General features: G+C 43.9%; 3 protein-coding genes across 24 annotated transcripts in view; all 3 read right to left on the bottom strand.

Moving 5' to 3' along the window:
• Positions 1-299: 299 nt before the first annotated feature.
• Positions 300-1866, bottom strand: AQP10 (aquaporin 10). Its single transcript, XM_064478136.1, is given in 7 exon segments — positions 300-439; positions 442-476; positions 943-1090; positions 1093-1159; positions 1390-1508; positions 1613-1685; positions 1858-1866. Coding segments are annotated over 7 exon segments (591 nt in total).
• Positions 1867-7562: 5696 nt separating this feature from the next.
• On the bottom strand, positions 7563-10256 carry HAX1 (HCLS1 associated protein X-1). Of its 3 annotated transcripts, none has more exons than XM_010980173.3 (7): positions 10090-10256; positions 9283-9545; positions 8915-9099; positions 8426-8477; positions 8192-8298; positions 7973-8063; positions 7563-7825 (listed from the first exon to the last, which is right to left on the bottom strand). In XM_010980173.3, the coding sequence occupies exons 1-7, from the start codon at positions 10140-10142 to the stop codon at positions 7740-7742; spliced, it is 837 nt and encodes a 278-aa protein (XP_010978475.3). In that variant the 5' UTR covers positions 10143-10256; the 3' UTR covers positions 7563-7739. The 3 variants fall into 3 exon arrangements, with proteins under 3 accessions (XP_010978475.3, XP_031292088.2, XP_064333866.1); XM_031436228.2 differs by lacking the exon at positions 10090-10256 and adding an exon at positions 9873-10074 and having other exon boundaries at positions 9283-9582; XM_064477796.1 differs by lacking the exon at positions 10090-10256 and adding an exon at positions 9873-10074.
• Positions 10257-11325: 1069 nt separating this feature from the next.
• Positions 11326-17191, bottom strand: part of UBAP2L (ubiquitin associated protein 2 like) — a 37952-nt gene continuing 32086 nt past the window's right edge. For 3 of the 20 annotated variants that reach the window (XM_064477786.1, XM_064477787.1, XM_064477788.1), the window contains 4 exons: positions 14402-14469; positions 13422-13619; positions 12957-13007; positions 11474-12107 (listed from right to left, as the gene is read on the bottom strand). In XM_064477786.1, the coding sequence (XP_064333856.1) occupies positions 12012-12107; positions 12957-13007; positions 13422-13619; positions 14402-14469 (413 nt within the window). In that variant the 3' untranslated portion in view covers positions 11474-12011. The other 17 variants (XM_031436211.2, XM_031436215.2, XM_031436219.2 and 14 more) reach the window with 12 other exon arrangements.

Here is a 17191-nt window from a genome sequence, read left to right as displayed (position 1 = left end):
CCCTCTGGTGGCTACTTTGATGAACTACGTTCCTGGAAGTCCTCAGGGTCCGAAAACCTGCATGGGGGAGGAGAGGATGAAAAGCCTGGGTCCTGTACCTGATCCTCATCAGTTCTTCCTGTCCAGGCATCCTCCTCAGTTAGGAGGAAGCGACGTCTAGATGAGTAAACAGAGAAGCTGCCCAGGACCTGGGGTATTAATAAAGAGGAAAAATATCTTGTCACCAGGCATGGGTCACTGGCCCTCTTCATGCCCATCAGGAGGTGAGGGCTGCCGTGTCAGAATCACCACTTACACTTCTACATCTGAGCTGAGGTAGGACTTTCCCAGTCTGAGGCTTCAGGTTGGGCACAGTCTAGATTCTGAGCTGGCTCTGAGTCCTCAGGATGGTGCAGAGCCTCCAGCAGCTGGTATGTGATTGTGCCAAGGGTGGCCCCCCAGCCACCGCAGGCACCCACCACCAGCCATTACCAGTGCTGCAAGAGAAGAACAGAGATATCAGGGGTGAGTCCTTTAGCCTTCCCTTGGAAGGACTGGGGGCAGTGATGAGAATTCCCTAAAGCAGTTCCTAGGGTGATGGACACCAGAAAGAGGGTGTCTTGACACTAAAGCATAGTACTCAGACAGGAGGACACCCCAGAAGAGCTTGGTCCAGCCTCTTGCCTTAGGAAATTATCTGAATATATGCATTTTTGATGCGGTCACTCATGCCCCAAGGGGTAATGTGATGTGCCCAAGAACATAACCTTTACATCTTACTGTTTCAGGGTGGAGGGGGAGAGAGGGGACAAGAAAGAAAGGGAGAACTGGGGCTTAGAGGAGGGACACTGTCCTAAGAGGCCAAGAGAAGTATTTAAGAGGAGAGAGCTGGGGATCTGGGGTCAGAGCCCTTAGCAGAGGAATGTGAGTGGAAGGACAGCACCAGGGGAGGCCATCTCCCACCTGAACACTTCAGGGCCCCAGCCAGCCACATAGGTGAAAAGCTGTGGGCCCAGGTCCTGTGCAGGGTTGATTGGGAACCCACAGTTGGCACCCATGGATAGCCTGATGGCTAGGATCAGCAACCCCACTATCACTAGCTCCAGACCGCAGGCACTCCCTTGTTCCATGTGTCCAGTATGGCCAAGATGCCCACAATCAGCATCCTGGTGCCCAGAACCTTGGAGTTGACAGTGGCAGAGGGGCTCCCATCAGCTGCCAGATGCCCTATTGCCCTATTTCACCCAAACAATCCAGGCCACCACCCCATGTCATCTGACTTTGGCTAACTGGGGAAGGTGTGCAAAGATAAATCTAACCCCACATCCCACCCAGAACCTGAACAATAGGCTGGGGTCCCAAGGGATAGGGCAAAGTTTAGGGCTTTCCCAGGTCTCCCCTCACATCTACCTGATCCAAGAAGCCATTGCTCAGGGACAGATAGGGAGCAAGGTAGGTGGCAAAGATGGAGGCTGTCTCCTTGGGGCCAGTCACTGTCAGGTTCCCATCTGTATACTTCTGTAGGTTGTCTGCAAGTTAGGGGTACACCCAGGATTTCCATCTTTGCTCATTCAAAACTGTTCTGAGACACATTTGCTCACACATGGGTGCCCCCAACCCTGATCTCTGTTACCATAATAGAGAGTGTAGGTGACTCCAGAGGCACGGAAAGCAGGCAGTAGCTGCACCGCGGAGTAAATGGGAAACTTGGCCCCGCGGAGGCGTCCCAGGAATCACGTGGCCAAGGGTAAGCCTGGATGCAGGTGGGCCCCATCAAGGATCAAGAAAAGAAAAAAAATTTCCATTAAATGTCACTGCCAGGCACTGTCACCAGGTAACACTGCTACTCCTCCTCACAACTCTTAAGACAAATATTACTATTCCCATCATATAGGTTAGGAAGTTGAGGCGCAAGGAGGTTAAGCAACTTGCCAAGGTCACATAGTGAAACTTAGGTTTGAACCTGGATCTGTCTGCTCTTTCCACTACAGCACTTGTATCCCAAGGCTACAGACAGGCACAGTGATGCAGTGTGTCTGAGGGACGAGCAGGTAAGGTCCTGCGCAAAGAAGAACCCCAGAAGGCTTCAGGTGGGGGATGCAAGAGGATAGCACTTACCCTTACTGCTTTGCCATATGAGCAGAGGATTAATGTCAGGAAGGGGGATGGTGAGACACAAAAAGGGGAGAGACTAGACTGAGCCAAAGGCATATCTCTGTCCAGGGCACTGGTCAACTCAAGGAGATCATGTCCATGAGTCACCAAAGGATCTGCCTTTTTACCGTTACCATACACCCACACTCAAATGCACACATAGACTACTTGACATGGGATCCACATTACATTATTTTAGACTAAGGGATCCACATTACAGTAAAGGAGGTATAGCAGTGGGCACATGACCAAAAGATCCACTGGTCTTACACTGTCCTACCTAGAGGCCACCATTCCAACAGAGGAGTTCAGTTACCTCTTAAAGACACAGCTTCAAGATGAAACCCCAAGAGGATGGGATACCATCCTCCAGAACATAATATATACCCTAAATCAATGACAACTGCATGACTCTGTGTCCCCAAGAGGAAGATTACATGGATCTGAGAATTAATTACATAGATACAGGATAGAAATCAAGTAGCCTCCACTTACCTTCACTCACAGTGAAACATGTGGGCAATTTGATTTTGAGGCCAAGAGGTCCTGGAAACCATTCACCATTTTAGAAAAAGCTGTTACATTTTCATGGTATTTGGGTGGCTATGTGACATGTTTATATTGGTCAGGATATTTCATTATGGATTCTAGTTATGCCTGAACATTTACATATTGACAAATACACTATTTTATTATAAGTTAGTTCCCTTTTATTTCTCCTTTATAGAAAATTTGAGTATGTATGCATATATATGTAATTATTATGTGTATAGATAGATTATATTATCAATAAGTTTCATTTCTGGATACTAAATAAAGTTTTACAATTTTTTGTATTAAAAAAAGGTAATTTTGGTGGGAATAGCAATAACAATAAAAGCCTAGTTTTTGGATTTTCTTGATTGCCACATAAAAAGATAGAACAAATAAATAGCAAAACCTAAGACTCATTAAAAACATTTTTATTAAAACTATGTGACAAAGTATACTTTCAAACCCAGTAGAACAGGGTTTGGGGTTGGGGCAATATAACAGCCATCAGACCTATACCATATTAGGGTTTGTGCAAGAAACAGAAAAACAGAGAAAAGCAGAGAAAAGAAACATGGTATCTGAGGTATTCCCTGAAAAGTTCTGTAGGTCAGTTTCAGAACAACTGAAACTGGCATGGATTTCACTCCTCCAACAGTGGGTGATTTCAAGAGCACTATAGAAGATAGTGTGAATGGGCTATGGCAGTCAGGTTCCTATGACCTTTTAAAACTAACTCACCTGGCCTCCCTTCCAGAACAGGGCCCCACATTGAGGAGAAACGACTTCTCGATTTTTATATTCAAAACCCCCTAAGATTTGATAGAAATTGCATTAAATCTATATATAAATTTGGGCGGAATTGTTTTCTTAACAATATTAAATGTTCTGATCCATGAACATGGTATACTTCTTTTATTTAGAAAAAGCAATTTTTGTAGTTTTCCATGGTCAACTCTTGCACTTTTTTCCCAAAATTATTCTTAAATATTTTATTGTTAATTATAATATTATGAATGAAATGCTTTAATTTCATTTTCAGGTTGTTGCCAATATAGAGAAATCTTTTTTTTTTTTTTTTTTGTATATGATCTTGTGTCCTGAAACTGCTATACTCACTTTTTACTATTAGTAATTTTTTTGTTGATTCTTTAGGATTTTTTCTACATACAAAGTCATGCTATCTGTAAATACATTTTTACTTCTTCCTTTCCATTCCATGTCTTTCACTTCATTTTCTGGCCTTATTATCCTAGCTAGAACTTCCAGTTCAATGTTGCATAGAAGTGGTGAGAGCAGCTAGCTTGACTTTGTCCTAATCTTAGTGGGAAATCATCAGTCTTTCACCATTAAGTATGTTTCATATGAGTTTTTGTAGATACCTCTCTTTCAGACCTCTTTCATGTCTAAACATGCCTGTTATACCCCCACATCTAATTCATAGTTTAATTGGATGTACAAATCTAGACTGGAAATAATTTTCCCTCAGTATTTAAAAAATTGTGCTCCCTTGTCTTTTAAATCCAATGTTGCTGTTAAAGTTTCAGATTCCTCTTCCTCTGTGATTTTTTTTTTCTCTTTGTCTCAAATCATTTAGATCATCCTTTATCTCTAGTGTTCTGAAATTTTATATAATGTGTCTTGGAGTGGGTTTATTTTCATCCTTGATATCTAGCACGTGGTGGGCCCTTTCATATTAGAAGTAATAGTCTTCACTTGTAGGATATTTTCTCAACTTATTTCATTGCTGGGGATTGAACCCAGGCCCTCATGATGCCAAACACATGCTCTACCACTGAGCTATACTCCCACCCCACTCCTATTTTCTATCTCTGTATTGGGTCTATTATTTTGGAGATTTTCTCAACTTTATCATCCAAACCTTTTAAATAGTTTTTCATTTCTGCCGTCATGTTTTTAACTCCCCAAAGTTTGTTCTTGTTTTGTTTATTCCCCTTTTGTAGCATCTGTTCTGGTTTTATGGATATGTCATATTTCCAATACATTAATAATTTGTGTCCTTGCTAAATTTTCATCTTTCTGCATAGTCTGTTTCTTCCAAGTTGCTTCTTTTGTGAGTCACCATCCTTCATCTTGAGGCTGTCCATAGATTTCTGGTAATCTCTGGCTCCATTTGTGTTGCTAGACAGAGCATTTACAGTGGTACTCCCAAAAGCTAATTAGAAATATCAATTGCATTCTTATACGCTAGAACAGTTAGAGGCTAAAAAAAGGTAGAAGGATATGTTCTACTGAATACAACTATAGTATTTAAAATTGTGATATGGGCACAAAGATAAATAAATAGATTAATAGAAGAGAGTGGAAAGACCCAGCAAAGGTATATAAATATTTGTGTGTGTATATACATATAAACAAAATATATGTATTTGTATTTGTACATATATCTGTATATATTTTTCCAAGCATAATAAGTGAAATTAGTGTCCTGATTCATACCACACAGAAAGATAAATTCTAGGTGAATTAAAAAACTTAAATATAAAAGACAAAACTACAGATCTTCCTCAACTTACAACGGGGTTATGTCCCAGTAAACACATCATAAGTTGAAAATGCATTTAATAACCTAACCCAACAAAAATCATAGTTTAACTCAGCCTACCTTATACATAACACATTATCCTACAGTTGAGCAAAATCATCTAACACAAAGCATATTTTATAATAAAGTGTAGAATATCTCATGTAATTTATTGGATACTGTATTGAAAATGAAAAACAGAACGGTTGTTTACCCTCATGATGCTGTGACTGACAGGGAGCTGCAATTTGCTGTCTCTGCTCAGCATCACAAGAGTTAGCACACTGTGTGTCGCTAGCCTGGGAAAAGACCAAAATTCAAAATTCAAAGTAGAGTTTCTGCTGAACACCTATCACTTTTGCACCACTGTAAAGTTGAAAATCTATAAGTCAAACCATCATAAACTGAGGATTGTCTGTGTATGTTTTGAGACACATATTTTTGTGATATGCCTTTAGAAAAATCCCTTGTCATTTTAGTGGGGTTTCCAGAGGGAACAGAAGAAAATGCACTTGTAAGATCTCCTACTCTAAGCCATAGTGCTAAAAACTTTTTTAATGAGAAAAAAATCCAATAATTAAAAAAATTGAAGTATAGTTGGTTATAGCCAACTACCTGACACTAATATTGAACAGCATAATGATTCAGTATTTTCACAGATTATATTCCATTATGGGTTATTATAAGATAATGGGTATGATTCTCTGTGCCATACAGTAAAAATCCTTGTTGTTTATCTATTTTATACATAATAGTTTGTATCTGTTAATCTCATCCCCTAATTTGTCTCTCCTCTCGTCTTGCTCCCCTTTGGTAACCACAAGTTTGTTTTCTGTCTGAGTCTGTTTGGACTCTGTTTTGTGTATACATTATTGTGTGTTATTTTTTAGATTCCATATATAAGTGATCTCATATAGTATTTGTCTTTTTCTGACTTATTCCACTAAGCATAATATTATCTAGGTCCACCCAGGTTGCTATAAATGGCAATATTTCACGTTTTAATGGCTGAGTAATATTCCATCACACACACACACACACACACACACACACACACACCCTTTTTTCTTCCCTCTTCTCCTTTCAATACAGACATCTTCTTAACCTAGTTGTTGATGGACATTTAAGTTGCTTCCATGTCTTGGCTATTGTAAATAGTGCTGCTATCAACATTGGGGTGCATGTATCTTCTCAAGTTAGTATTTTCTTTTTATTCTGGCTATATGTAGCCAGGAGTGGAATTTGCTGGATATGATTGTTCTATTTTTAGTTTTTTAAAAAACTTCCATAGTGGCTGCACCAATTTACGTTCCCACCAAGTGTACGAGAGTTCCCCTTTTTTCCATATCCTCTCCAACATTTAATTGTAGACTTTTCGACAGCCATTCTGACAGGTGTGAAGTGATATCTCATTGTGGTACTGACTTGCATTTCTCTAATAATTAGCAATGTTAGGTATCTCTTCATGAGCCTGTTAGCTATCTGTATGTCTTGACCTTGGGAAAATGTCTACTTAAGTCTTCTACTCATTGTTGATTGGATTTGTTTTTATATTGAGTTGTATGAATTGTTCACGTACTTTGGATATTAACACCTTGTTAGTCGCATCATTTGCAAATATTTTCCCCCAGTCTTTGTCTTTTCGTTTTGTTGATGGTTTCCTTTCCTGTGCAAAAGCTTTTAAGTTTAATTAGGTCACATTTGTTTATTTTTGCTTTTATTTCTTTTGCTTTGGGAGACTGATCCAAGAAAATATTGCTACAATTTATGTCAAAAAGTGTTTTGCCTATGTTCTCTTCTGGGAGTTTTACAGTTTCATGTCTTACATTTAGGTCTCTAAACCATTTTGAGTTTATTTTTGTATCTGGTGTGAGGGAGTGCTCTAATTTCACTGTTTTACAGGTGGCTGTCCAGCTTTCCCAGCACCACTTGTTGAAGAGACCAATTATGTTTTGCTTGTTATATTTTCTCTAACATATACAAAAAATAAAAATAAAAACATAGCCAGTAAAGGAAGAAATATTTACCCATGTAATTCCTCAAAATATCTCATGAACCATCCAATCATAGTGATGTCACACCTAGGGAAGCAGTTATTTCCCTATACCTCCAAACATGCTTTTTTTTTTTTTTTAAATCTGATGCAGCCCCATGCAGAAATTTCCCTGAAATTATCAGTAGTTATATCCTTACAAGGAAAATCATTTTCTACAGGTACCTTACCCCAGTCAAAACCAGGTTTTGGAAGTGGAACAAAAAATTAAGTAATAATTTTTTGTGGGCCTATTTAATTTAGGAAGCCCTTGATGGTACAAGAAAGTGGGACAGCCTTGACAAAACCAAGACTAAAGAATTAGCATAAATAAAGGTTTTATTGATCAGTTTGGGTGAGTGACATACTGACATACCCCCAATTCACTGTTCCACACACCCAAGGCCCCAAGGTGCCAGGAGGAGAACTACAAGCCCCACTGATGTGAGCAAAGGGCGGGAGGTGAAAGAACCTAAAGGCCTCTGAGGGTTAAGAAGGCTACCGGGACCGGAACCAACGTCCTAGGAATAAATCCAGGATGGAATAGGCATCATCCAGGGATGGAGGTGTTGGTGATTCTGGATCTAAGGAAGAAAGTGATATACACAGTCTAAATGAGTGACTGGGCAGAGGCAAAGGAGAGGAGTAATATTAAAAGGTAGGAAAGTATGGGTTTCCCATTCCCAAGGAGTTAAGAGATGGACCCCCTTTGACTCATACTCTTCACTTACCATCTCTAGGACTGCCACCTGCTTCTTGATGGGTTACTGTGGTCTCTTTTCGGCCCTCACTGTCCACCACAGTCCGGCGCTCCTCTACTGTCTAAAAGGAGAAGCCCCCAGCATATCCCTAACATCACTAAAGGTGAGTTCACTGGTTTCTTTACGCAGGTTGACCTTTCCAGGGTATTCTCTGGCCATGGTTCCCTTCACACCTCTCTCCCAACTCACCCCATCTGGCTTAGTGATCTTTGTCACAGAGATGCTCTTGAAATAGGATTTGGGCTGGGGCTGCAGAACTGGGCCAAGGCCCTCCTGGGAAACCTGGGAATCAAGATCTAGAAGGGCAGAGAGAGGAAACAAGAAAGATGGAGTCCAGGGGAAAGATGGGGACAAGTGTGGCAGGAAGAAATTTAAGGGAGGGAGAACAAAGGGCTGGTAAATGTTCTCTCCCTCCAGACTCACCATTGTCCTCTCTGGCTCGAGAATCAGGGGTCACAGGCCACATGTCATCAAACTGTAGAAGAAGCCAAAGTAGGTGAAATGACACCTTCCAATCTGAAACTTGGAGGAGTCACAGAACCCAAACTATTCCCTAGTTCCAGAACTACTTTTTCTCAGAAGTAATCCCAGTCAGGATAGCTTTACTTACTCACCCCTTCCTCTTCTCTGTTTTATGTATCCTTCTCTCAAAAAGCATCCCTGAACTGATACTTTTCTGTCCTCCCACAACAGCCCTGCCTTGTCCAATTACTTGGACCAGTAATTTTTTTTTTTTTTTAAAGAAAAAAGCAGCACTCCCATTTCCCCCTGAAAGAAAATCCTACAAGAAGCTTAATACAGAAAACAGATTAATACACTAAGGGGAGGGCCTAGGAGTCCAACCCTGTTGGATTCCAGTCTTTGCAGCCAGTTTCTTCCACAGGCTTTCACTTTGGGCCCAGATGTACTCACCCTATGAAAAGGTCTCTGGGATCCCCAGTCTGGTGCTGGTTTGGGGGGTTCAGTTCTTTTATCACTCTCCAAGCCCCCATGAAAGATCCTGGGCTGGTGACTATCTGGATATTTAAGCATTGAGTCCCGAAGCGTCTGTCCTTGCTGTCTCTCACCCAGTGTCTCTGACTCAGGACCTGGAAGTTCTGCAGAAAGGTGGCAGATGATGCTAAGGGTGGGAAAGGACTTGGGCCCTTTTATATCTCCTTGAAATCATCAGTTCTTTCACACTTCCCACCCCCCACCCCCCACCTACTCTCTGCAGGCTCATTTTTTCTCCCACAGACTCAGCAGAAACCATAGGTTCTCCCCCAGAAGCATCCACACACCAGGAGGGCGGGAAGGCAATGTCCAGGCCCCCATCTCGCTGAAGATGTTATTGAAATCCCGTACTAGGTCATCAAAGCCAAAATTATCGTGGAAACGCATCCCTCCTCCTGGGCTGAAGCTGAAGCCGAAGCCAAATTCCTCGGGAGGCTGGGGACCCTCAAACCTCGAGCTCCCACGGCTCCACGTGGCTCCTTCTTCTTCCTCTTCCTCATCATCTTCATCATCATCGCGAGTCATCCCTCCAAAAAAGGGATCTCTGTGGCTGGGGTAGAGGCAGATTGGCCACCAAGATTTCAGCACTACTTAAACCATAAAATCAGTTAATGGGTGACGAACTGGGACAACAGCAGGGATCTGGGAATCTGAAGTGAGGGTTAGAGGGCTGGCCATAAGTTTCTGTTTTGTTTTTACCAAAGTCAGTCCTCACCTCGCGGGTCCCCCAAACAAGGGCTCCTCCCCTTGGCTTTTCAGTGTTCCCCAGCCCCTCCCCTCTCTCCCCTCCCCTCTCTCCCAAGGTCCTGTTCACTCGCTCATTGTCCTCTTCCCCAGGGCCCCATTGTCTTCCCCACCCGGGCCCCTGTTGCATCACCCCAGATTGGAGAAAGGCTTAAGCGGCTGTTTTTCCTCCTCTTAACGACCGCCTTGGTTACTGTCGCGGGATGAGTGCGCAATGTTGTGCCTTCTGTCCTCTCAGCAAGAGTTGAAGGAGTGGGGAAAAGGTTGTTTTTCCAAAAATAGGGTGTCAGGGGTCAAGTTCCCCTCAGAAGATCCACCCCCCCCCCCGTCTGACCCGGATCCGCTCTCACCTCCGAGAACCAGAAAAGCCGAAAAAGCCCCGAAAAAGGTCAAAAAGGCTCATTCCCGTAGTGGGACTCGAACCTTCGAAACCCTGTCGATGCCCACCCACACCTGGGGGCAGCTGTTGGAAATAAGAGCGAAGCGTCAGACTACGCTGCCGGAAAGCAAGCCTGTGATCGTACACTGTCGTAAAACGACCCGTAAAAGGGCCATGGGGGGCGGGGCGGACGGTCCTCTCAAATGCGAAAGGCTTTTTTACCGAACCTGTTTCCTGTGAGGGGAGTGGGCGTACTAAGTTTTCATTTTCCAATAGTCACCTGCCTCCTAAGCTGATTCTCTTTCCTGCCGACCAACCCGGTCCAATAGGGAGTTTCGAAGGTTTGACGCCGGACGGCACCGGACGCAGCCGCTAGAGGGCAGCCCACCCGCACAAACGGACCAGACCGAGGACCTCCCTCACCGCCGACTCTCCACACCCACGGGCAAGTGTTCCATTTGAAGCCACCTTGCCCCTTGCTCGGTCCAGTTTGCTTCTTGACTGAGCCAGTTACGTGTAATATTATGAGAGACGGACAAGACGTATTAAGCTCCTTCTAGTATTATTGACTTCCCCAGGGAAAAATACACAGGAACGCATGGACTTAACGCCATCTCTCCAGCTACTAGAGTTTATCATAACCATAAAGGATTCTTTTAATTCTTCGAGGCTAGCTCTGCAGCCAACAGGATAAAGAGGTCAAAGGAAATCTAGCTTAGAGTCTCATGACGGAAGAATTGGGGCCATAATTATTCCCTTTTTCCTATCGTTGACTTTGAAAGCCTCTCCTTTCCCGCCCCGCCGCCCCCCAACCCCCACCGCCCCCCAATCCACGCCAGCCTCGCTCTAGACTCCTTTTCAAGGGGTAATTAGCTATGTGAAATGAAAGCACTCAAGAAGCAAGAACTCCTCCTTAAGTTCTAACAGCCCAACAGTGCATGTTGCCCTCATTTTTTCCAGTTCATTTGCCTGGATCCATCTAAATAAAACTTTGATTCTACAAAGCCATTTCTTTCAGTTCCTACGTAATTTTCTCCCTTTCCACCCAGTACCTGCTATACCATTCCCTCCGTTGCCTAAAATCTGCTGTAGATCTAGAGGAAATGAAGATCTGTAGTGATTCTTTCTAGCACCAGGCTGTGAAATTCTTAGGGAAGAAGAGAAGGGAATCCCCTCAAGGGCAAGACAGTAGCACATTAAGGTCAGAGGAGTTCTTAAAGGGAGAAGATTTCATTTTATTCCACTGCCTTCGGGGCCTGCTAGGGAAGGCCCAGTTGGTACAGTAATATTTATTCACCAAGCTGGTCATCGACGAGACTGAGGAGATCCTAGACGAAGCAAGAATGGGCAGAGGCTGAAGGTAGAGGTTTTCTTTTTATATATACAAGACACAGTAATCCATTAAATTTGAGGACACAGTACAAAAAAAAAACACTTCAACTAATTCATCTGACAATGCTGTTCATATTCATGACGCCATTTTTTGTTGTTGTTGTTTTGTTTCCTAATAATAAAGGAGGAGACTTAGGGCTGTTGGGCTGATATATATTTGGGGGTCCCCCCTCCTCACCTCCCCCACACACCACCAGGGTGAACAGGAGAAGGAAGGGCAGGGCCCACAGCAAAGTTTCATAATCTTGAATGCAAGGGGGGAGGAGGAGAGGAAAGGAAGAAGAAAAAAAAGAAAATACAAATCCTATAATACATACAACAGAGTGGGGATGGTATGGGAATGGGACAGACATGAAGCTGAGGCATGGGGTGGGCCGCTGGGGGTGGGGGGCAGCGGAACCCCCCCCCCCCCCATTCCTTTCTCTCTTTGATGCTGTTTCCATAGTTGCCAGGCTGAGAAGCCCTCTCGGAAGATGGGACCGGGAGAAGAGGGTCAGGGCCTCAGTTGGCCCCCCAGCTGTAGCTGTTGTAGGCAGACTTGTTGGTCTGGGGCTTCTGCGGGATGGAGCTGGTCTGGCTACGTTGCCCGCTGCCCGTCTGCAGGGGAATGGGAGGATGAATGGGGAGGAAAAAGATGTCTAGTTAGTGGGACAAATTTGTGACATCTTCAGGTGGAGATTTGGAAATTGTCATACTCTCCCATTCCCCTTGCTTAGAAACTACTCTAAAGCTTACTCTGAAGCTTTCAACCGTAGGAAATTTGGTTTATATAGCAGCTGGAGCACCTCTGACAAGTTAAAAAGCACTTTCAAACTTTAAATAAGGGAAAGATGAAAAGAGGGCAAGATACCATTAGAGACAAGATAGTGAATCAATTCCGTTCATTTTCAATTCCACCTTCTCCCCAACCCCAAAATCCACCCTCCCCTGCTCTGAGGAGAGGCTACTCTACAGTTATGGCCTCTTGGAGATGAGAGATCACAAGGTGGTTTCACTTTCACTGATCCCCAGGAATGCCTCAATTTGGACAGCTGTCTTTGAGAGCAAGGAAGCCCTTACTCCAGCTCCCCAGCCACCTATGAGGAGAGGAGGAAAGGTCACTTGCACCACCCCATGGCTCCCCACCCCTACCACACATCACATGTGAGCCCATTTCAGGCAAGGTAGGAGGCAGTCTGAGGCCCCAGGCTCCAGATGCTGCCCCAAGAATCCTTTCCATTCCGGTAACCAAGTGTTTCCAGAGTTGGGGAAGGGTAGAAAGAAAAAGAGGGCACTGAGGAGGGGAGGACAAGAGAGGAATGGGAGGCCAGAGAGCTCAGCAAGGTGTTTGTGTTTGTGTATCCCGATTTGTGACCGTGCAATCTTTTCAAGTTCCCTGAGGCTGTGGAGGTGAAATGGGGACTGAAAAGGAGTGGATTCAAGCATATCATCATTCAGTTTCATTACCTGCTCCTCCTGCTGGCGCTGGCAACAGAGAATCATCTGCAAATATGGTAGCTGAGGCAGAACCAGGATATATGGAAAATAAAGGGACAAACTTTGACAATAGAACTCCACCATTAGAAGGGAAAGCTATAATGTCAGGGAAGGGGTAGGCTGGGAGAGGTAAGAGGGGAGGTGTGACCCAGGTCTGATGGGATGAGGACAGCTGTGCTATGGGAGGAGGTGGAGGAGAAAGGCACCAAAGGAACTGGGCAAAAAAGCTTTCAATCTGGCCCCTTCTCGGACATCTCCTTTGCAGGCTGCTCCTGTTATGTGCGCTTGTGTCTGTATGTGCTGTGTGCCCATGGCTGGCGCTGGGGAGGATTGGGTGAAGGTGCTGGTGAGGAAGGGTAAGAAAAGGAAAGGGGAGGTAGTTTTAGGGGACAGGAAGGAAGACGAAGGGAAGGGAGAGAGGGGAAGGGCTATTACCTGGCCATCCTGCTGCAGGTGATGGTGAAGGATCTGGGAGTGCGGCTGCTGATGGGGGGTCAGAATGTGCATAAAGGGGGCAGGTGGGTAGGCAGCAGCTGTGGCCGGATTGATGGGCCCCCCACTTCCTAGGGCTGAAGGCAAGTTGAAGGAGGCAGCAGGAGTACCGGAATGAAAACCTTGTTTCTCAAAGGACTGCTATCCAGGAGAATGGGAGGAGAGAGAGTAAAAGGGATCAGCAAACTAATCCTTGGAATTTCTGAACCCAAGATCCCCAACCCTCAGAAAGCAGTATATGGTGTCATAGAAGGCACACTGCACCTGAACTCAGATATTCAGGTCTCAGTCTCAGTTCTACCCTTAGATAGCTGTGTGATCCTGAGACAATTACTCAATCTCTCAGCCTCACTTTTCTCATACCTAATCAGGGATGCTACTGACCTGTCAGTTGGAAGGACCAAATGAGAGGATGGATGTGAAAGCACTTTGTAAAATCTAACATCACTCATGAACATAGTGAAATCTGCTGACTACTCTTAGCACAAATCAGGATCCCCCTGGAGTTGGGTAGAAATTAGAATTCCTTAGGTATTTCAAAAGAAATGAATACACACTGAGGTATCTTGAGTGTTAAAGGTCTCGGCCATGAAACACTCCAACATAACTCCTCATAATTTATGTCAAACTTTTAATTATTTATGGGGGGAAGCGGGGAGAACATAATATAAATCTGTGGATAATTCAGATGCCTCACTTTAGTTATGGGATTGTGTCCTTTCCCACTCTGTTACATACTTACAAACAATGGAATAAACTAGCCTCCCTCAGTTCCATATTTGTTCTCTTTTCTTTTTCTAGTAGGATGGGTTTCCTGACACCTCTCTTTGGGTTGTTCTTGTTCACTGTGCTTCTATCATTGCAGCTCCATCGCCTCTATGTCCATCTCTCTTTGCCACTTCTATCCAGAGCCAGGCACCTACCTGGGTTTTGGAGTACACAGAACCCGAGATATCTGGCACGCCTGTGTTACTGGAGGTGACTGATACACCTGGGGGAGGAGGAAACAGACAGGAGGATTAGCTGGGCTGGCTGCCTGGCCCATCCCTGGGGGGAGACGATGTGTGCAGCCTTTCTAGCTATACCACTGCAAGGGAATTTTGGTGTTTTTCCAGCTTCAGGTCAGTCCTGAGGGATAAGAGCTCATGAAAGAAAGGGGCTCCCTAAGGGTTCTCTTGCCTTTTCCAGGTGTGTACTACCTGCGTGAGTGAGGTGCATTGTTTTTGGAGGGACTAGGGATTATAGACAAACTTCACTAGCATATGGTTTCAAAACACTTCTGTGCCATTTCAAATCAATCCATCCAAACTCCACTCAGTCCTGCAGTCCGGCTCCTGAATGGGTTCAAAATCCACGCCTCAAAAAAAAAAACAAAAAACCACACCTCCACAGCATAAGGTAAGTACCAGAGGAGCAGCGCAGCTCAACCCCCAAGAGCACCTTCATTCTCGAAGACTCAGGTTACTTAGTCCAGCTTCCCCAGAGTCTTGGCGCTTCTAGGCTATAGACTTAAAGACTTTAAAGAGCTGGCACAAAGGTGAAATTCCATTTGTGCAATTTAAGCATGGGGAGGAGAGAGGGATAAGGAAGGTAGATGGGGTAAGTTATCTCCTACAGCCTAGGTGGAACACAAAATCTAACTGTCATTCTAGCTTAAAACTTCAGCTTTTCCATGAGATAAAAGCTCTAATCCATACTCCAGCAACTTGCAAGTTTCTTGCTAAAAAACTCCCTACCACCACTACAACTTTTAAGTAGACCAGAGTAGTATGATCCCTCATTTTAATTTCTACTCCTTAAAGTGAAATACACATATTGTACCTCCTGGGCTATGGGGCAATAAGCCAAGGATAGGAAAAAGCCATCAGGTAAAATAGCCCAGCATCTTACTAGAGAAATTTTCTCTATGCAAACATTTGAGGAAAAGTCACTGAAATTTAACTAGGAATTTAAAGCATGCTTTTTAAAGATCTGTTAGTTCTCATGAAGTGAGATAAAAATGAAACCTCAGAAACTTTGTATTTCAATCTATGTCTTTAGATCCTTCTCTTCTGCTGTTAGGAGCACTTTGATGAAAGAGGTTTTGTTTTTCTGTTTTTTTTTCTTTTTAGAAGCACTATAGTAAACTGACCAAATCACAAATGAGGAATCCTCCATTTACCTGCAGTTTAACAGCAATCTCCCTTCAAACGCCAGGACCCAAATCCTCCCAATGCCTAGACAAAAGCAGCCTTCAAACGTTAAGCCCACTTTGGACAACCACTATAGAATCTTCCCAGTTAAAGTGGCATCTTAACCTGGAAAGACACTCCCACATCACAAGCTGAGATAGTTCCAGGGGGAGCAAACAACAGCTAGGAAAAGAACAGAACTACAGAAACCAAGCATGAGAAAATACTTTTCCATCTCCAAAGTATCAACTCTACATTTCAAAGGCACTGAAGGAAAAGGGACAATACAGGAACTAATAGGGTAATTTTTTTTCTTCCCTTTTCAACCCTCAGGTGCCCATTTGGCAACTCACTGGTAATTCGTGTAACTTTAAGAACAGGAGCTCATTTATGGAAAAGGCTAAGCTAATGATGTTTGTGTGGAAGGGTTTGAGAGTAAGGTGTAATAGGATATATACACAACAGTTCTGAGGAAAACCCAAAGACAGTGATCTTTACTGCAAAGGCTCAAACATCTTGCTGACAGCCCCTTGTCATCCCATACAGGATGGGAGAAATGGCTGATTCTCAAGTTGGGTAGTAGGGAGGAATTTAGTTCCAATGTGCCCCTGCCTGGTCTCATTCTTTCCACAGGCTAGACTAGCTAGCAACCAGCTTCAAGTTTAGAGGTCTTAATTGGGCTATTGGTTGAAAACAACTGGAAATGCAGGAAAAAGGATACTTTGTGTAGTATCCCTCATAGCCTCTGTCTAAGTATCTGAGACCCTAAAGAACAAAGGGCTTTGCTTTCCCTATCTATATTCACCAGTAATTAGAAAGCTTCTCAGACTACAGTTTTCTTGCTTTTCTTCCAACAGTCAACACCCTGTTTATCCCTCACTCCCAAGCAGTGATCACACTAACACAATGTGGACAGCAGGGAGGAAAAACAAGAACCGATCTCTCCCAGCACGGCAGCCCCTGGGAAAGTTGGATACGCTCACAGGACAAAATTACTCCAGAGGGCTGGCAACAAATACAAAGAAAGTGAAGTATCTGATAACCAAGGATGGCGTTCCCACTGTCCAAGTTAACTCTATCAGCGAAGGGCTGATGGTGTACCAGTTGGACTGAGTGGAGATGAGAATTTCCATAGTCAAGGAGATGTCTAACCAAACCTCTCCCACACATTCTTAATCTACACTCACAAGTGCAGAACGACTAATTATCCACAATCCCTGAAAAGCTGTCAAGGGACTAAGAACAACGTTCCAGGCCAGCGCAGTCTCCGCAGCCCGAGTCGTCAACCAGCCAGTCACTGAGGACGTTATCAGAGCTCAGTCAGTCACCTGGCCTTTGGGAACCAAGTGTGGAAATTAAGCCTTGAAAGGTACTTCCCTAACAACAGCTCTGAACACCATCTCTTCTGCCTTTCACAATGACTTTTCCTTCCCCCTCTGCTATGTCAGAGACAAGGGGAAAATCTAAATGGAAAAGGGAAGAGCTATAATAAGCATGGAGAATCAGGGATTTTCTACAAATAGCTTTCTTTACCAACCAATC

The sequence above is a fragment of the Camelus dromedarius genome, chromosome 23, assembly GCF_036321535.1.
Source record: "Camelus dromedarius isolate mCamDro1 chromosome 23, mCamDro1.pat, whole genome shotgun sequence".
In the NCBI taxonomy this organism is placed as follows: Eukaryota; Metazoa; Chordata; class Mammalia; order Artiodactyla; family Camelidae; genus Camelus; species Camelus dromedarius.
This window is presented reverse-complemented; position numbering and strand designations above follow the sequence as displayed.